Source organism: Solanum pennellii, chromosome 7 (genome assembly GCF_001406875.1).
Source record: "Solanum pennellii chromosome 7, SPENNV200".
NCBI lineage: Eukaryota > Viridiplantae > Streptophyta > Magnoliopsida > Solanales > Solanaceae > Solanum > Solanum pennellii.
The window spans coordinates 75,321,550-75,343,038 of NC_028643.1; the positions used below are offsets into that span (position 1 = coordinate 75,321,550).

The following is a 21,489-nucleotide window of genomic DNA, read 5'->3' on the forward strand; positions in this document are numbered from 1 at the left end:
GGGGGGTATCTCGTGGATTTAGTTGTGGTGCGTGCAAGCTGGCCCGCATGAACACCACGATTATGAAGGTAAAAATTAAAATTTTGCAGTATCTACATAGGGCGGCGGAGGCCTTAAACGTGGGATGTATATGTGCATGTCTCGTGTGATATTTCTGATTGTACAGCTTTCTTATTCATGGATCAGAATTATTGTTTACATGCTCTGCACTTGCTGAACACTTTGCATTTTACCTTTTCTATCAAATTTGTTGATCCTTTTGTGCATTATGGATATTTTGAGCACTGTTGCGAGGTCAATCACCCTTCATAGTAGAGTGTCAATTTTCCTGGAATTTGTTTATAATCATTGCACTGTATGTAGTTCTGACTATCACAAATTTTGATGGTTTCTGCTTGCAGTATACCCCTGCAATTGATATATGGAGCATAGGCTGTATCTTTGCTGAGGTTCTCACGGGGAAGCCGCTCTTTCCTGGAAAAAATGTAGTTCACCAACTGGATTTAATGACAGATCTGCTTGGAACGCCTTCAATGGATACAATTTCTCGTGTATGTGAATTCAATTAACATTACGTTTTGACAATTTTTCCTCAAAACTTGTGTTTCTCATTAGACTTTTTTATGGCTGTTGCAGGTGCGTAATGACAAGGCTAGGAGATACCTAACTAGCATGAGAAAGAAGCAGCCTGTTTCTTTTGCTCAGAAATTTCCAAATGCTGATCCTTTGTCCCTTAAACTTCTTGAAAGATTACTTGCTTTTGACCCCAAGGACCGACCCACTGCTGAGGAGGTTCGTGTTAGCATGCCGATCATACTAATTTTGAGCTTTTCTTTTGGATATTTTAGTATAATTTGTTCTCTTGCATGGTAATTACTAATACACCCCCCACCCAACAAATCAGGCACTAGCTGATCCTTATTTTAAGGGTCTGGCTAAATCTGAAAGGGAACCATCATGCAAGTCAATTTCAAAAATGGAGTTCGAATTTGAGAGGCGAAGAGTGACGAAGGAGGACCTCAGGGAATTAATATTCCGGGAGATACTAGAATATCATCCTCAGCTGAGGAAGGATTACTTGAATGGTGTTGAAAGGACTAATTTTCTGTATCCGAGGTAGTATATTTTTCTTGACATCTGTGCATCAGCTTACCCGTCTAAACAAATGATTACTGACTACATATTGCTTTTCCTTGCAGTGCTGTTGATCAATTCAGGAAACAGTTCGCTCACCTGGAAGAGAATGGTGGTAATGGCGTTCCAGTGGTTCCGATGGACAGGAAGCATGTCTCTCTTCCAAGGTGATTATGAGTCCTGGTGCTCAAATTTCCTCCTTTATAACATTGTCTAATCTAGGAATAAGATCAAATCTTTCCTTTTATATGACAACTTGGTATAAAGAATTTGAGTTGACTGGATGTTTGGTGCTATTAGGGAAACCAGTTGATGTTTCGGCTTGGGACGTTCCCTGCATGCACTTATATTGCAATTCTGTGTTGGTTACCATTCTAAAAAAATATATATATATTGCAATTCTGTGTTAATATCTTTCTATATATTTACATAGTATGTTTAATCGGGCCATCACTAGTTCAGATATTCAAATACTAGATTGCTTATTAAATTCATGCTTTATATGCATCTTAGTTTTGGCTTCTGATGTAAATTTGTATATGCAATCATACAATATTTGTCAGTCTTTGTTTTGCATTTTTTAAGAGAACGAATCAAAAGTTTATTGTATAACTTGTTTGTTTGGTGTTATTTTAAGTTAGAAATGATAAAACGGTGATTCTATTGCAGGTCTACAGTTGTACATTCAAATCCAAACCCTTTGAAAGAACAGCCTATTGTTGCCAATATGAGAGACCGACAAAATGGTGAAGAGTCTTGCAGTAGAAACTGCAGAGATTCTGAAGGCCTTGCAAGTAGTCTAACAAGAACCCTACAGGCTCAGCCAAGAAATGCTTTAGGTATTTTCCGTCAATCATGAAAAACTTTTCTAGTTTGATTTTCTGTAATACTGTGATCTTTCCAATGATGCTCATATGGTTCACAATCTTCTATTTAAATCCAGCAGCCAAACCAGGAAAGGTTGTTGGTCCCGGTTTGGCTTATGATTCGGGAAATAGAGAAAAATATGATCCTAGGTCTCAAGTCAGGAATGCAGTAGGCCCTCCTCAGATTATGTCTTCAGTTTACAGCTACGACAGAAGTGGGGTGGTGAAACAAGAAAGGTCTGTTGAGACAGAGAGGGATATGAGTTCTCATTCAAAGCCAATGGCACCATGTGGAATGGCTGCTAAGTTAGCCCCAGATATTGCTATAAATATTGATAGCAACCCATTCTATATGATGCGAGCTGGAGTTACAAAACCAGATCGTGTTGATGACCGAATCACCATAGACACAAACTTATTGCAGGCTAAATCTCAATATGGTGGAATTGGAGTTGCGGCGGCAGCAGCTACTAGTGGTGCAGCTCATAGGAAAGTAGGGACTGTTCAGTATGGTATGTCCAGGATGTACTAGAAAATACACCTCCTAAGTGGTGAAATAATGGTCTTTATGAATTTTTGAGATGAATACATGTTGGGTGGGGGTGGAGAAAGTCCATCTCAGGAATGGTGGCAGAAAACTCTTTGGACAAAAGGGTATGGTGGTTGTACAGGCAGGAGAATCTGCAGGGGATCTAGTCCTATTTCCTAATTGTCAGTTTTTCCTAGTTGTTATCACATAAAGACTAAATCATATTTTCATCATGAAATTCATTTTAGTGATGGTAATGTCCCCTCCCCTTCTCCGCAACAGCGAGTCTCTTTCCGAAATTCAACGATTGAAAGTACCTTATAAAAGGCGAAGTGAGAAATGTCCCTCGAGTTCTCTTTTTTCGATCACAGTTCCTCTCATCATGAGGCATCTGGTTTAGTGAACCATGCTAATTGTTTAGGTATTCTTTGTTTATTTGTGTACATTCTGATGCTAAAACAAATTTAAAAATTACTGGAAATTGTGGCTTAATGAACCACTTTAACTACTCATATACTATAATGTACCTTTTTTTGATACTATAATGTACTCGTTTTTTTTTTGTTAATAATTCTAGTTCATCACGAAACATCTACCAACCAAATCATTAAAAAAACAATAGGATTAAATGAGAAACTTTCTGTCGTTGGATCAACCAATAAATCACTTTAGTACGAGAATATCTATAGAAAAAAATATTCATGAAATCCAAGTTAATTTAATATGTATTGGTAGCCAAAACTCATCTACATATCCTCCCAAATTAATATGTGTGGAATTAATAGGTCTAACTATGGGGTTCAGTCTAATACACAAATGCTATCCGACTACGCATATCTTAATTTTATCTTTGTACGATAGAAAAGATTATTTCGATAAATTCTCAACTCAAAAAAGTATAATCAAAGCACAATAAAGAAAAAGTCAACAATAAAATAACAAGATAAACTGGACACATGAAATAACATGTAATAGAGGAAATTAGGAAAATAAAATACTACACATATACTAACTAATATAATTACAACACTCGATTATATATTATTCTTGGCCTTCAAATCTTCCTATATAGGACATGTCTTTATTTAACTGTCATATTGAAATATAAAAGTTTTTATCTCCCTCATTTTTTTTTATCTTTTATATTTCTTGACTTGAATTTTCTCTCTGAAATGTTATAAAACGCATTTAAGAGTTATGTATTTTTAAACATATATAAGGTCATTAACATGTTTAGTCGGATCTATGCATGATGGAAAATGTAAGTAAAATAAAGTGTACAATATTCTGATTTTGATGATTCTTGTGTCAGTATGTAACATGACTTGATATGTTAGAATTATTTTTTTAATGATTGAAATTTTATAATATATCACTTGGGTGCAAAATTCTAATTAAACCATAAAAACCTCAACTAAGTTCCCTTCTCTCACCACTCATGTATCAACCTCACCTCAAAAAGCTAAAAGAAAAACAAAATCATGTATTTGGGTTAAATTATTTAAGTATTTGAGTTCGTTTGTACGTAATTTATCTATTTTTTAAAATATTTACTATCTTTCGTCATCAATATAAATATCGAATAAAGTAAAAAAATCAGTTTCCAACCAATAGTATATTATATTCCAAGTAGGATTGGGTTGGGGTGGTGGAGTAGTGGGGTGGGGGACAAGGCACATAATTTCATGGAAATTGCATAGCATGTGTTTCTCCTCATAGCTATGATTATTCAAATATCCTTTTTTCAGCCTGCTATACATAGTATCCATAATGTGTGTTGTGTGCATTGTCTCAACAGAAACCCCACATTGTTTCAGTGTCTTTTTTACCCACTTGATCCTGTCAATACCTTACACACTTCATATAGTTGAGTAATGAAAGGAAAATCTTTACGTAATTGATAAAATTGATGTTCTGTGATTAAAAGTTTAGAGGTTCAATAAATAGTAATCGCGTGGAGATATTATTAGCTGTGCCAACTAATATTCTTGTAGCCCTTATATCAGTACGAGCTTGTCCGAGCACGTGAACGTTTTGTTACCCCCCCCCCTCTTGGTTTCTTTGTCCACGTTATTAGTGTTGAACCTTTTCTAGCCTTTAGAGTATTTTTCCTTCCCCTTTATCGAGAGTTGATTTCTCACTGAATTGACTTTTCCGTTTATCTTTATTTTTTTCTTCGAGTGTCATGTGTATTCAATCAATTCTTACCTTATACAATAAACTTTTACAGTCAGACTTTTTCACAATGTCTTTTTAAATGAATAGAACAAATTGAATTATTTATAGGTTACAATAATGAGGCAATAGCTAATAGAAATGTCTCAATTGAGCTCTAAAATACTAAAACTATTAAATTAAGGATGCTTGGGGATATCGTTAATGATGTCAACTAATATTCTTATAGCCTCTAGATCCGTCCAAGATAGCTCATCTCTCTTTGTCTCTTCGCCCACGTCATAATTAAGCGTCTAAACCTTCCTAGCCTTTGGAGTGTTTTTGCTTTACCTTTTATTCTTCTCGGGGAATCAACTTTCCCGATCTCTTTTCATTCTTTTCCTCGAATACTACGTATGTGTATTCAATCATTCTCACCCTATACAATAGACTTTTGTAGTCAGATTTTTCTGGGAACCCTACATATATAGCGAAAGCTTAGTGTATCAGATTTCTTTTTTTATTCAAAGTTGGGTATTACATATAATCATTTATATAATAATTCGGTATTTTAAGTTAGTAAATTTTGATGGATTTCGTATAAACTACTACTAGTAGCGGTACATGTTTTCAAAAGATATCTAAATACCTGCAAAACATGTTAGCGTTAGTAAAACTTTTAATGTGTTTCACATATTAGGTAGTAATTAATTAATCACTTGTTGAATTTTCATCATTTCCTAATTGAATAATAATAGTTGAATAAGGTACATTATGTACTAACTAGATCTGTATTTATATTCTATTTTCAACACCAAATACATGAAGCTTTACCTAATTATCTTTTACTTCTTTTTTCTTACTTGAAAGAAAAATTAGTGCGGTTGATTTGATATTAATTAGAAATTTCCTTAATTGGTCCCATCATGACTTTGTCCTAACACAACAATCTCAGTAATTGAGATTAAGAATTAATTAAGATACATGACAGATGGATTAGATTTAAATTAATGAACTAATTAGTGGGATCAACTCATGAACAAATTATTTTGGCTAATTTGTATGTTGGTGGGATGAACGTAGTCACATGCTTTCTACTACAAGACAATTTTGTCCAATTTTTATATAATTAGTGTTTCATTGTAAGAACGAATTTTACGAGACAGAGATAAAATCTGTCTCATAACTTAATCTACACCAACTGAACTTTCTACCATAGTCTTCGATCTCTATATCTTCTTATAATCTAACCAATCTCATGAATATTTTAAAATATTTTGTTCCTTTTTCACTCTTTTCTACTCACGGCCCACTCAAACAAAAAGAAAAAAAAAGTAACATGTTCAAAAAGGTTTAGTTACATATATATATCTACAACCAGTAAAACAAGATCAAAGTTAGATTTTACTTTTGTACAATAAATCTAGTAGCTAGTCACATGATTTGTTTTTGAAAATTCACAGTACAAAATTTAGAATTTTTAAAAGGAAAAAAGTAATTAAAAGTGAGATTTGGGGAATCAACCTGGCTAAGTGTGAGTTGTAGTTGGATCACGTTCAACAATTTATTTATTATATATATATATTACAAGTGATCCAAGAAAATTTGTACTTCCCAACGTACACTATATTACAAAAATTGATACAATAAATAAATACTAAGGTGTATAAAATATATATAATGTGTAAACATGTAATGCTTCAAGGTAACAATTTTTTTGGCAGCTCTGATCACAATCCAAATTCCCCTACAAACTAGTCACCCCCATAAAATCATATAAATATATATATTGACTATTGCAATAAATGTACTATTTAGTTTGTGTAACATATTATAAAAATGAATACTTCCACTATTTCATATTATATCATAATACCCTTTTATAGATATATTTAAAACGTAAATTAAAAGTTAAGTTCTTGACTTTTAATTTATTTTAAAATTGATTTACTAGAAAAATATGGAATAATTTAGTTAGTGTCTCATTAAATATAGAATAAATATGATAAAAAGTCTCAATAATTGTCTTGAGCTTTGAATAACTCACTTATTTTAAGTATAAAAATAATTTCAATAATTCACTTAATACAAACTTAATGGAGTAACATTTTTTATCTTCTATTCTTCAATTATTTAGTAATATCAATTCAAAATCACACAAACGAATTTAAATTTATACGAAAACATATTGACATTATCTTGCACTCTTCCTCCCTATAGGCAGACTACTAATTCTGCTCCTCGGTATCTTATAAATGAGACAATTAAATTAGAATTAAATGATAAATAAGGGAAAAATTTATTCGCACCAGATATTTATATTAAATCAATGCATACATGTAATGTGTTGTAAATTTACAGTTTATTTTACTTAATTATAATTAATTTATACGTATTTTACTTCATTAAATCATGTTATAATAAAAATTATATTAATTTGATATAAACACAAATTCAAATAAGTTTTTTCTGATAAATACTATTACGCCGACTAATGTCTCCTTGTTGGAAACATGATTTGAGTGACTAGTCTCCAAAATTAGTGAGCCACGTCATCAGATTATTATTATTAGTAGTATTATTTAAAGAAAAGGATTGTTGTGTTGTGTGGTGGGGCTCAAGGATAAGGGGGTTAGGTAGGGCCCGCAATTAAAGATTGCCACGTGGATCCATGATTATTGGGTGTTGTTAGTGATAGAAAGAGAGAGCACATGGGTATGGTGTTACCTTCGAGAATTTCATGTGATCACATGTGCTTTTACTTTGTTTTTTTCCTCTTATTATGGACCCCACCTTCTGCGTCCTTATCCTGTTTTTCATATACCCTCACGTACTCGATCACACTCAACCTCTCCGTTTTTCGCTCGCCTCTTTCATCTACGTCATATTTTTATGAGACTAAAATGATTTAAATATATGAAGAGAAAATATATAAATATATTAATTAGAGTGTATAAAGAGAGAAAGAGGCAAATTGAAAAAAAAGATAATTCGACATATTTTTAGGTTTCTGAATGACGATAAATAAAAGGGTGTAGTATTATTTTGCTTAGGGTGATTTGTGTTTGTGGTAGTATTAGTTGTATTATTGTAGTTTTTATTTTATCATTATTTATTTTAATAGTATATCTTATTTTGTTGTTTATAATGTTTTGATTATCACATGATTTTATTATTATTTTCGTTTATCTCCATTATATTTGTGCTATTTGCTTGATATTTGTTATATTCTCTTCATTTATCTCCTTTTTTCTTATATCATGACTTGAGCTGAAGATTTTTTGAAATTAGTAACTCTACTTCTAAGTGAATATACAATTTTTATATATTTTACCCTTCTCATATCTTATTCTATTGTGTTCAATATATTTTAGAGTTAATGATAAAATATATTCCCTCTGTCCTTATTTAGTTATCCACTTTAATAGTGACACACATATTAAGGCACCAATTATTATCATAGGTTAGTTACAATTTTATCCTTAATTTAAAAGATTATGCAACTCGCCAACTATAATAAATGTATTTTCTGATTCTAAAAAGGATGCGTTACAACTTAGTTGTAATAGAAATTTTATAGAATTAAATAAGATTCTATTAGGAAAAATATTATTATTCTTTCCTGATTTATTAAAATGAACAAATAAATAAAAATAAATATATAAAAAAAATATAAACAAGTAAATAGAGAATATTGACACGTGAGAGTTAGTCGCGGTGACGAATAAATATTGATGAATAAAAACCCAAAAGCCCAAAAAAGTAGGCCCAGCTTCGTTGGCATTGACATTTCTACAACACAAACAATAATTTAACAGTCCACCACTTTCACCCTATAACCATTCTTTCTCTTCTTCTCTTCTCTTCTCTTCACAAACAAAAAAAGAAGATCAAATTTCCATGGAGAGTAGTTGTAATAGTGAAGAATCAAGTGCAATAGTAGCCACATTTTCAAGAAAAGATAAGAATGTGTGTAAAAGGCAAAAAAGAAGAAGAGAAAGTGGCTATATTGTTAAAAATAATGAAGAAGAAGAAGAAGAAGAAGTGGAAGAGAAGATTTTGGCATTGCAAAAAATAGTACCAGGAGGTCAAACACTTGGAGTTGATAGGTTATTTGAAGAAACTGCTGGATATATTTTGCAATTGCAATGTCAACTTAAAGCACTCAAAGTACTTGCTAACTTTGTTGAAGGAAATGACAAACAAAGGATGAAACTTGGAGGTTAAAATTGTCCCTTTTTTTTTGGTACATTTTGGTTAGTAATCAAAGATCAACTTTAGTTTTTTTTTTTTTGAAAAATTGTTTTTTGTTTTGTTTTGTTTTGGAGCTAAGGAGAAGGGCTAGTGAAAATTAAAAACTATGCACCTTTGTTCAATTGTTTGGTTATCTTAATTTCTGTCCTTTTTTTTTTGTTAGGGTTGGGGTGGGGGTAGAGAGATCTTAGAGATTTCAAATAGGAATTAATTTTCTTTTAATTAAATTTATCATAATATTGTGTTACTTTGGAGGAATAACTAATAGGATATGTATGGATTTATAGAGATTTTGAGATTTATTTAGTAAATGAAGATATAAATATTACTTATCGCGGCAATAGGTGAAAGAGATCTTGAATTTGAGCTCTTGAAATAAAATTGTTTTAATATATTTTTCCAATAATAATTTAATTTTACATGATATAGATTTAGATAGTTGGAGTAAGGAGCCCAATTAATTTTGATATAAACTTTTCATTTGTTTTAAATTTTAAACTCAATAATTTAAACTTTTGTACCTATAAGTTCTGATTTTTGATTTTGCTTCTGTACCAATAACAACAATGACATATCAGTGAAATTATAAGCGAGTATAGAAAAAGATAAAGTGTATGTACACAAATTTTGTTTGTATCTTATGAAATAAAAAAATACCTCATGAAAATAAAAAAAAAGTTATTTTTGAAAAAAATTCGACTCAAATAATATATATTTAATAAATTTAAAATAAAATATTGAATATCGAGTTAAAAAAAAAGAGAGTAAGGAATGTCCTTGGATCATGTAGTAAAAATGTGGTGATTTGGAGTTATCTCCATTTCTCTTTACTAAGAAAAATGGTCCTTAGTTTGTCTTTGTCCCCCCTCCCTTTTGTTTCTGATTTATTTATTATTAAAGGTAAATAAATGTATAATGTTAGATCCAAAAACTGACATTATCAAATTAGAAATAGAAAATCAAATAAATTAAATAAAATGATATGGATAAATATAAATTTTTTATACAGCCTAGCCTGAGTTTTGGATTTAAGTGCAGTGATTGTTATGGTATTTACATGAATGTGGGGTTGAAATCTATAAATCATGTGGTGTAGCAGCAGTCAATTTCCTAAAATAGGACAGGTAATATATATATGAGGTACAACACAGCATCCAATGTCTGACAACTTGTACCCATTTAGTACAATAGCTATTCATTTCTATCGATCACATTCTTAAATCGATAATCATTTTTTAACGTGGTCTTTTTTATTACACACAATAAATCGTATAATTGATGTGGACTTTTTTACTACACAAGACGAACTATATAATTGAAGAAATTATTTTTCGTAAAATAATTAGTGCCTATGTTATTATACCACGTGTAATATAGCAAATGTTGAATGCCTTGAATCGGACCCGTTACAAACAGAAAGGACGGGGGTCTCGCTGCCCGGTCAGCGAGTCGGGGGGTCCAGGGGGGCGACGCGCCCCCTGGCCTGGGGTCCGGGGGGGCGGAGACGCCCCCGGCCCGACGGTATACAATGTTGTTGTATTGGGCCCTTAATTATCTGTCAATTCTGTATGTTGGGCCCAAGCCTGTTAGGGCGTAGCTTAGCACTATATATAGACGCTATGGCAAATCCTATTCTGTAATTCTGTTCTTGCCTCTCCATAATAAAACTGCTCTCCTTCTTCCCGTGGATGTAGTCAATTTATTGGTGAACCACGTAAATCTGTTGTCTTATTTTTCGCGTTTATATTTTCTCGTATTATATCGAATTCCGCACAACAGCAAAGAATATGCCTTGTTCGATTGCAGAATTCTGAACATGAATATATATATGGATCTCAATTGTTCATGTGGAGTTACTGGGCTTTCTGATCCATCTCACTAGTGGGGCTTTCTTTGAGGCCCAAATAGTTATGTTAAATGAAGAAAGAGAAAAATGATATATAATAACAAATTATTAATTTAAATTAAACATTATATTTATAGTTTGATTTAGTTATACCCCATAGCGAACTATTGCTGTTTCGCCTCTCTTTTGGTGAATCTTGCTCGCCACTTTTGTTCTCACTGGCAATCTTTCGCACCTCTTTCGCTTTTATACAAATACAAATGTATTAATGTGTTTGTTTTTATATAAAACGAGAGAAAATTATATATATACATACATTTTCGTTTTCCTCTCCCAGATCTCGCTCGCCACTTTCCTAAATATCGCTCACTACTCTCACTCACCTCTCCCACTTTATACAAACACAAATGTATTATACATAGCGTTTGTGTTTACAAAGGCATATCTTTTCGTCTTATAAACTTATGATTATACAAATATGATCTTTCCCTGCCCAATTTTCTTCTGCCTTTATTTCCTTCTCGTTTTATACAAACAAAAATTATATAACTGATCTTTTGCATATGTATACGAAAACAAAAACAAATTATACAGCTATTTCCTTTTGTATACGTATAGCGAAATATACATATTCATGTTTGCTATGGAGCGAAATTATGCAAATTATAGTTATAGCATACAAATATGACTTTTATGTTTGTTATATGTGAAAACTACTCTAAATAAAACTACATGAGAGTTGATTTTTGTAGCACTTCTTAGTTTTGATCGAGTAGGACTAAAACAGAGTACATAAAGTGCGAATTTAGTGTTGTGTTAAGGGAAAATGAGATATACAAGTCACTAGCAAGAAAGGAAGTTTCATATATCTTATTTGGAGTGTATAATCCAAGAAAATGAAGTGATCGATTAAATATTGAATATCATACTAGAGGATGACAAATGTAATGGAGATTCATATTTGATGTCATATATAATAAGAAGGTGTCATCAATACTTAAAAGTAAATATAGAAGAGTTAATAACTTGTAAGATCAATTATATTGCTTTTGTCCTCTTACGTTATCATATCATCTGTAACCAAATATCATGAACTCCTATAAATTGTTGCTACCATTGATCTCCCCCACAAATGAGGCAAAGTTTTTTAGCAAAAGAATAGTGAGATGATTGGCACTAATGTATGATTTTATCTTATCTCGTAAAAGTAAAAGACTATTTTTGATAAAACTCGACTTAAGTAAATTATATTAAAAGATCATCATAAAACATAAAATACAGTAATGAAAAGATCAGTGATGGACCCAAAATTTTTACTAAGTGAGTTCAAAATTTGAAGATATACAAACCTGAATTAGTCAAATGATGTTCAATATCTACTATATAGATAAATAAATTTTTTTATTTAAAATAAATAATATAATTTTTTTATCAGAGAAAATTTAAATAACTCCGTAAACATATGGTGGCTCCACCCCTTGAAAAGACTATTATAATTGTAAAATTAAAGAATGAATAGTGACAACAATCTTGTTCAATTTCATTTGATAATTATTAAGGGCGAGAAAAAAGTTCGTGAAAATAAAAATAAAAATAAAATAACAGTGACAATTAATAATATAACACAAACATGTGTAGCACTAGAGTGATTATGTCAAACAAATAATGTCGCAAAAGATTGTTATCTTTATATAATAAAAAAAAATATTGAGAAAATAATTGTCATAAACAAATTATTTCAACAAAAATTGTCTCCTTAGAGCTTGGACTTGATGGGCTATCCAATTCACAATTATGGCCCAATAGGTTATACAACACCTACAAACTCAATTGCTTTTGGAAATGGGTTAATATATACCGTCCGATTCAGAATAAAGACACGTGTCATCCATCGGCCAGAAAAGTGAGGTTTCATTTTATTCTTTTTTTTCTTTTCCGACAAGATTTTATATTCCACAAAAAGATATATCTTTTCTAATTATTCTCATTTTTTCTACAATCAAAAACCCTAATTTTGGCTGCTTGGAGTTCATTGAAGCTCAGTTTTTTTGATTAATCTGTTTATTGTTTATCTGATTTGACTATGGCGGATGATACCGTTACAAACGGCGAGGTTTTCGACGACGCGCCGGTGGAGATCGCCGTTGACGAAACTACCGATGCTGCGTCGAAAACCTCTGCACTGAAACAGAAGATTGCGGCGCTTGAACAAGAGAAAACACAGCTTCTTCACGAGAACGATGTGATCAAACAGAGAATCGAGAAGCTCAAGAGTTCAATCGAGGAATCTCAGAACGAAAAGGATGAGTTGTTGAAGAAGGTGGAGAATTTCGAGTCGGAGAACAAGGCTTTAGGATCAGTGGCTGCTAGAGCTTCTCAGCTGGAAGGGGAGGTATCTCAGCTGCAACATGATCTCATTACTGCTATGAATGATATACAAGGTTCAAATTCTGAGTTGTCAGAGGTGAAATCGGCGTTGGAGGGATTGAAGAGTACTGTAAATGAGAAGAGTGTGAAGCTGGAGGCTGTTGAGAGTGAGAAGAATCTGTTGTTGTCGAAATTGGAGAAGTTAGAAGCTAGTGGAAACAATCAAAAAGAAGAAGTTGAAGGGAAGGAAGAAGAAATTAGGGTTTTAAAGAAGCATATTGAGGAATTGAAGGGTACTGTTGTGAACAATGAGGAATGGGAAGAGGAGAAGAAAGAGCTTCATTTGGTGAAGGAGGAATTAGAGAAGAGGGTTAAGGAAATGATTGAGAAAGCTGCAGAGTTGGAGAAGAAATTGATGGAGAAGGAAAGAGTTATTGCTGAAAGATTTGTTGCTAGCAATATTAATGGCATTCCTGTGGGTGATGATAGCGTTGGTTTTCTTGGTGGTAACTTGCCAGTGGTTGCTGCATCATCTGTTGTTGCAGTTGCAGTGATTGGCGTTATTTGCTATCTTCGATACGGACGAAAAGCGTAAACCCTTAGCTTGATCTTCAATAAGTTTTAGTCTTTTTGGTTTTGTGCTGATCAAGCTTTGGAATTTACAGTTTTGATAGTTCTTTGGTTATGTTGGATTATTAGTTAACTTTTTAATCATAATCAGATAATAGATTACACTATTATGGTGCTGAAATATGTTTGTTTGCTAAGCTGGAGATAGTTGACATACTTGTAATAGTGCTTCTCATTTCCATGAATTTGATTACAATGGTTTTGTAGTTTTTTCCTTGGTGATGTAATTGCTTAAAGAGTTGCTGCATCTGTATGTTATAATGTGTTTACGTCGAATGATTAAATTGCTTAAACACTTTATTTACTGCTTCTTTCTCATTTCCAGTAGTTCGATTACAATGGGTTTTTAGTATTACCCTTGTGATGTTGCTGAATCTGTTTGTTGTAATGTGTTTTCGTCGAATGATTGAATTTGCTTAAACACTGCGTTGATGTTTCATCTTTATAAAGTGTTGGGAGTTATATCACTGTGAAGCAAGGTTGTTGCTATTGCAACACATGACAACATTTTTCATAGTGTTCTTTCTGGTTTGATTAATTACTGATGTCCCTTTCTACAATTAGTTGCGTTGCAGTGGAAAAAACTAGAAAGATAGTCCGTAATTTGGTAGTACATTCTCAATTGCTATGAACTTGCTACTCTAGTTTCTTTAGATGATGTTTTTCTTATGAAATGGTAGGTTTGTATTCATAAACAGCACCAAGAATGTACAGTGTACATTGTGCCAGAAGTGTGAAGACTCAAGTATAGCCCTATCTAAATCTATAGGAATTCTAGGAGCTCTAAGATAGATTAAAGCTTCATCTGAAAGTTCCATGCTACACCAAAAGTAAAACAAGAAATGTTATTAGCCTTTCATCTTCTGGATGTGATTGTTCTTATCTTTAAAGCATCTCAAGTCTCTCTCTTTCCAGATTGTCCATCTACAAACTTGTATAGTGTTCCACCATGCCTGAACCTGTCCTGATCCAGCTTCTCAAATTATCAGCAGTGTTGTTTAGCAGGACCATTTGACTCCCAGAAAACAATAGCCAAATTTGATCTGTAATAGGACAGTAAAGAGAACGGTCCCTGTTGCGTCTCTTCCCCCACAATACTTTTCTCTATAGGTTGTCGCGGGCTTGAAAGAGATGTTTTCGCAACCAACCATCGTCAGCTTGTTAACATATACACCTGCAACTCTCTGATTTGGTTCTATTTTCAATGCGGATTGGGGCTGGCTATTTTGTTTATTCAAACCTCAGTATTTGCACTGTATTTTAGTCTGAAAAGTGCTATGTGGATGGGTAATGAGACGTGATGGTTCTCAACCCACTTCATTATGTAGCTTGATAATTATTATATATACGTGGTTTATGCAAGTTTATCCATCACTTCTCAGTGTTAGTTGTTGACTCCATCACTTTTATCACTCAAATGTATGGCCTCACATTTTCAACCTTACGAGTTGTTAGTTCTGTTGCCTTTGGAATGCACAGTAGCTAGAGCTTAGCCCTATGTGGCTCTGTTGGGAAGTTATCTTATCCCATTTCTGTGGTGGTGTACTATAACCTCCTCTACTATGAAAGATGTGGTCTACTGACCACTTCAGATGAAGACCAACAGAGATTAGGGTTCAAATCTCACCAGAGACAAGAACGCTGAATGATTCTTTTTTTCATTTTTCTAAGTTTTGGTGCACGATGTTACCTCGATATCATATTGACAATGCTTACTTTTGCTTATAGTGTCCAATTATAAAGTGCAATGAATTTGGAATTTTACCTTCTTATTTCAGTTTAGAAACTGATCAATTCCTTAATATCTTGAAAGTGACACCAATCTAAGTTGACCTGTATATGTGAGCCAAAATTTATTTTCATTAAATGCAACAACATGCTCTATGCAATCCTACTCTTGAGGTTCTAAGAAGGATAGTGTGTATGCATACCTTAAGAAACGAAGGTTATTTTCGATAAATCCGATTTTTATCAAAAGCAATAATGCATGTTTTGCCAATAATACACTAATTTCATTTATTATTTTTTAATTATTTATTAGAATGTTAATCTCCCTTCATTAAATAAAACTGAAATATTCAATTATATTTTCTATAGTAGCTATTAGCTAGTCAATATATTTTTTTTGTTTTCTTATGAGAAAATATAATTATTTCAACATGGCGACAAATTAAAGTTGGTAACGTAAAACAAAATAATTTGAAAAATGTGAATAAGCCTCTTCCTCGTAAATCGTGCAAATGTAGAAAACCCCTTGATAACCCACAGAAAATAAAGAAGATAAAAGAACAGAGCCCTTCTTCTTCTTTTCTCTGTGAAAATGCAAATTTCTCACTCATTGTGAATCTGTGGATTGGGGTTTGTATCATCAGGGCCATGGCATTGCTACTGCCTTTTCTCCCAAGGTATTCTTTTCTTCATTTTGGTTAATGAAAATCATTAATTGAGTTTTTCTTGCTGTTTTACATTTGGGTCTTTTTGTTTTGCTCTTAAGTTTCTGAAAAATGATACTTTTTGCTTATCTCCCAATTCATTCTTGACAATCAATACAGAGAGATTGTTTTTTTAACCTCTAGTCTGAAGAATTTACAGAGTTAAAAATAGTAATTCTACTTGTGTAATGATTAAAAGTATAAATGCTCCCTGTGTTGTCTTCATCGTTTGATCGTCTTTCTAATTTCGTAATTTTCTTTACAAATGGAGAATTCCTTATAGTTGAAGAGCCAAAACGATATGTTATGTGTTATCCATGTGTGCACAACTTAGATACATGCGCTTAGCTCAACCCGATGAGGTGCTTATACTATCTACTATTAACCAATTAGAGGTGTTAAAATGGGAGATACAGGGCCGGCTTTATGTATGTATAGATGAAGGAGATAGATGCCTAATATAAATGATATGGTAGCATAAGTAGTATAGTATATACTGGAGATTCCTGTTTTGTTGTCTTCCATTATAGAAGAGATGGTTGGGAAGTTATATTCAAAGCATATCTCGTCGATTGGAGATGTCTTTTTCTGTTCTTCCTTCTCTATCCGTCTTGAAGTGGAGAATAATCTAATTGGAGATCTAAAACACATCAGGTAAGATTATTGTTGGTTTTTCAGTAGGAGGAACCTGGCAAACTGAAGAGTGATTTTGACCAAGTTAAAATGAAGCTTTGAACTAGTTATACCGCTGATAGCTTCTCCTGCAATGGATCGGAGACCAGTACTTTATGTCTGCTTGATGTAATTTGTAAATGAAGTGTTCCTTCTCAAATGTCGATGCCATTTCTTATTTGTTTTTCTACTTCTGCAGGCCAAGTAGAGCAGCTTGCTTCAGAAGTTTTGAGGTATTCAACTGCAAAACCAGGTTGAATTTACTGGTCCTTTTGCTTGTCTGAAGCATGTAAACCCTGAACTCGTAAGTACATTGTACTTAGTTAGGGAATGAAGCCATCGGTCCGTATAGCATATAAATCTTTGTAATTATATTGACAAAATCCATTGTGGGATTTATAAAGAAGAAAATTTCTTTTGTATATTGAAGCTATCCCAGTTTTCTTTTTCTGAAATTTGTCCTATTTATTCAAATTCTGTTGGGAATCAATGCTTAATTATAGCTTACCAGTGTATGATCAGTGCAAAAGCATAGTTTTTTTATTTTACATTTAATCAATATAATATCCTTTAGACCTTTCATCAAAGGAATTTTCCTTAAAGCAGAATTTGACCTACATGCATGATGTAATTTTCCGGCTAAGGGTGGTCAATTGACCATCCGCTCCACCCATGGTAAGGTGGGGTGTTGAATAGTCCCATATTGACGGAGTAGATACAATTTAATTGTTCTTTTTTATGCTCTTGAACAATATTCATCTCTTGATTAGCTTTTTGGAGATGGCTTCGACCTAAAATTTATTTTCTATCAATGATATATGTTAGAGTTGAATCGGTTCAAAATGTAAGTGGTGGGTGGTGTTGAATTGTCCCGCATCAATGGGTGTGAGAATTTATCTTCTTATTGCAAAATCGGAGATGTACATACAAAAATCTAATACTAGCATGATTCACCTGCAAATCCGCCAAACAATAGTACAAAAAGGAGAAGGTAGAAATACAATGCGAACCATTAGTTGTAAAGTATTGGACTATAAACTGAATACGTTATAACTAGATTCAATCATGTAACGCGCTCGAAAATTGTCTAATTTCAATTTTTTAGCTTACATGTATAAGGGCACAAAACTTTTAAAAGTACAATGTGGACTATTAGTTGTCACCTTACATGGGCACAAAATTAAAAAAAAATTCATTGTTTTTTTTTTGGGTAGATAAAATTTTAAAAAAACGTTTTTTCATTGCTTTTGTTTAATAGAAGTTTAAATTTTAAAAATATATATATTTTTTCAAAATAACGTTTAAAATTTTTCAAAAAACTTACATTTAAACTTCCAAAAAAAAAGCAATGAAAAAACGTTTTTTTAAAAAAATTTTAGCTTCCAGAAAAAGCAATGAAAAAACAGTTTTTTTTTAAAATATAAAATTTAACTTCAGAAAAAAAAAAGCAATGAAATAACGTTTTTTTTTTAAAAAAAAAAAATTAACTTCCGAAAAAAAGAAATGATAAAACTTTTTTTTTAAAACTTCAAAAAAAAATGCATTGAAACTACTTTTTTTTAAAAAAAAATTTAACTTCCAAAATTAAAAAGCAATTGAAAAAACTTTTTTTTTTTAATTATAAGGAAGGCTCAAAGTATGCGCGTTAGCCGCCGTGCGTCTTACAAGCGCATAATAATTTGAGTCTTACCCAATTTGCCCTTGATTTCAACGCTGTTAATTTGGACGTTAAAATGTTGCCCTTAATTTTATTATCGTTTTAAAATTTTTGACAAATTTTATTGCCCTTTTGACTCCGAGTTATACTTTTTCAGATTGGTTAAATAGTTTAGTTTAGTTTTTTATGTTCCCTTTCCAAGTTAAAATCATACATTGAGTTATCGTAATAATTATATTGATAAGCAATCTTACTTCGTCCATAATTTTTTCAACGAGAGAATCAAGTAAGTCCATATGTAGAGTTAAAAATAGATTAAAAAATATTACATTCTTCATTTCTAGGAGCATTCTGTATTTTGTTGGGTGTCTAGCAATTAGCATCCTCAATATATATATTAAATAAACTATTTCTTCAAAACGTTGGTTACACTAGTTTTTGCTAATACCTTTAATCAAATAGAGCTAAGTAACGAAAATGTCAAGAAAATATATATATCATCATAACGTCAATAAAAATATATATTGCAATATTCTTGTAATTCTTTACATTTTCTACAAAATTTGCAATTTATCTAACAATAATATTTTTCGTTCCTAATCCACATTATCTTGCATGCTTAGGATACCTAGCATAGGCAACGTGACTCATGTCAGCTAGAAGCCATTGATGCATAAAAGGTGGTGGATGATCTAATATCACTGAGTTTTGATTTTGTTTTCTTCCTAACTTTGCTAACTGATCTGCGCAGTTGTTACCTTGTCTCAACGTATGAATTAGACATGTCTCGACCTCAGACAATAGAATCCTACAATCTTCTATCACCTTATGATCAGGGTGATTTGCATCTACTTTTTTGGCACGACTTAGCAACATCAAGGCCTCATTCGAGTCGGTTTCAATAATCACTTTTTTCAAGTTGCAGTGTTTCACTTGTCTTAGGGCCTCGTGAATAGCCCACAACTCTGGGGTCAGACTCGACGTTGACTTCGTATCAAGTCGACCATAGAATCCACCTAGCCACATCCCTTTGTCGTCGCGCGCAATGACTCCATATCCCGCTTCTCCTGATTTAGGCATAAAACTGCCATCTGTGTTGATTTTCACGTACCCCGGAGGAGGGAAAGACCAACTAACTAAAAACGGGGAATTTCGTTTTTCGATTGTTGATTGAAGGTGACAATGTTGAGTTGTGTTTTGTGTCGTGGAAATGGGAACATGTTGTAGGTTAAAATTAGGCATGAACAATGCCATTCTTATTAGATTTGGATTTACCTACTTACTACTAAGATGTAATGGAATGGAAATATGAATGCTAATTACTTTAGCTACCACTAAATGTAATGGAATGGAAATATGAATGCTAATTACTTTAACTACCATTATATAGAGTAGTTAAGCCAAATCCTAGATGGTTTAGGAATTCCTAAACCATTTTGGAAATAAATTAAATTTGGTAATTTACTTTGTTGAAAACCGGATGCTAACCTTTATTCATATTAGAAGCAATAATTAAGGGACACAATACTACTAATTTCCAGTTTACCTAGTAATTAATGGATTCCCTCTTTCCAAATTTCAGATATCTATCCGGCTGTAGAAATCTTCACATCTTTTAATAGTTTAGTTGTATTCATTCTTTACTCATACTCCCTCCCGTCCACTTTTAAACGGAACTCACTTGCAAACAAATAGTTCCTTCATCCACTTTTAATATCACACTTTCTTTTTTTAGAGTCAGACTATAAGAACTTTGACCAATATTTTACGATATATTTTTTCATCATCATATTGATATACAAAAAATTGCAATTTATAATACTTTTCGTATAATTTTTAAATATTTAATTTTTTTAATTTAAAAATCGAATTTAACTTTAGAAATTTATCAAATTTTTGAAAAATGCAACATGGCAAATCATGTGATGAGGTATTTAGCAAGAACTTAGACGAGGTAAAAGTGTGTAATTACTTGAGATAATAATTGTGTGTAAAACAAAGTTGCCTTGAGTGCTGTTTTAATCGATGACGCTAGTGAATTTAATTCACAAAGTAAGAAGGTATATTTGCTGTACATGCTTGTCAAGAAAACGATTCATTATTATTTCTATTTCACGATTACAAAAAGAATAAAGAATATATTGCATATACACAAATCATTACACTATGTTCTTTTTTTTACCTGAACAAAATTAAAGAATAGAAAAGTGAAACAAACATAATGTTACATTCATATAAGCCTTGAGAGAACCTATTGGCTATTAGCATCCGCACAGTAATTGTAGATCATGTACTATATATATATATACAAGATTTTTATGAAACAATTTAGGTTGCATATCAACAAAATTTTAAAACGGATAGAATTAAAGCAAGTCAAAATGAATCGAGTTAATATATTAAGCGGATTATTAAACTGGATCGGGAGGAACTTGGTTTAATGAGCTGATTTTATGACCTTATTATTCTATTAAACATAAAGTAATTTTGTGTAAATGATTAAAATCAATTTTATCGTTTTCAGAATTGCCCACATATTGTCGGTGATATGGTCTTCCCTTATTATTATTTTTTTCCCGCTTGCGGTGTCCACAAAAAAAATTAATAAAGATTTACTGTTAAATTATTTGGAGTTTTTTTTGGGTAATAATACTAATATATCATTGACTGCTATGATATTTGAGCTGATTTGGCATATAAATATCAAATATATCACATTTGAAGTTAAATTCGAGTAATGATTCCTCAATTTTTAATCTTGAATAAACTTGTGTTTATCGTAACAATGGTACAGTTGAATTTATATGAGGTACATGATAATCTAAACTCTTTTTAGGTTCATTTACTAACCGTTTAAATATTCTATTAGTTATTAAAAGAAGTAAATATAACTAAACCCTCAACCCTCTAAACCCTAAACCCAAGATTTACATCCTATCAATGATATA

The 21,489-nt window shown here is 32.1% G+C and overlaps 3 protein-coding genes and 1 long non-coding RNA gene across 5 annotated transcripts in view; all 4 read left to right on the forward strand.

The window, feature by feature from the left end:
- Window positions 1-3,021, forward strand: part of LOC107026021 (mitogen-activated protein kinase 20) — a 6,488-nt gene extending 3,467 nt beyond the window's left edge. Inside the window, exons 5-10 of one of the 2 annotated variants that reach the window (XM_015226845.2) lie at window positions 402-551; window positions 637-792; window positions 905-1,116; window positions 1,200-1,301; window positions 1,804-1,973; window positions 2,078-3,021. In XM_015226845.2, coding sequence (XP_015082331.1) covers window positions 402-551; window positions 637-792; window positions 905-1,116; window positions 1,200-1,301; window positions 1,804-1,973; window positions 2,078-2,532 — 1,245 coding nt within the window. In that variant the 3' untranslated portion in view covers window positions 2,533-3,021. The remainder of the gene's footprint in view (window positions 1-401; window positions 552-636; window positions 793-904; window positions 1,117-1,199; window positions 1,302-1,803; window positions 1,974-2,077) is intronic. The other variant, XM_015226846.2, reaches the window with a different exon arrangement.
- A 5,422-nt stretch (window positions 3,022-8,443) lies between these two features.
- LOC107025461 (transcription factor PAR1) lies at window positions 8,444-9,278 on the forward strand. Its single transcript, XM_015226248.2, has one exon. The coding sequence runs from the start codon at window positions 8,584-8,586 to the stop codon at window positions 8,908-8,910; it is 327 nt and encodes a 108-aa protein (XP_015081734.1). The 5' UTR covers window positions 8,444-8,583; the 3' UTR covers window positions 8,911-9,278.
- Window positions 9,279-12,740: 3,462 nt separating this feature from the next.
- Window positions 12,741-14,084, forward strand: LOC107026526 (peroxisomal and mitochondrial division factor 2-like). Its single transcript, XM_015227524.2, has one exon. It carries the CDS (start codon window positions 12,867-12,869, stop codon window positions 13,743-13,745), a length of 879 nt encoding a protein of 292 aa, XP_015083010.1. The 5' UTR covers window positions 12,741-12,866; the 3' UTR covers window positions 13,746-14,084.
- A 1,874-nt stretch (window positions 14,085-15,958) lies between these two features.
- LOC107025569 lies at window positions 15,959-17,397 on the forward strand. The gene is made up of 2 exons (XR_001457422.2): window positions 15,959-16,185; window positions 17,084-17,397. It is a non-coding gene; the product is annotated as an uncharacterized LOC107025569 (long non-coding RNA).
- Window positions 17,398-21,489: the final 4,092 nt, after the last annotated feature.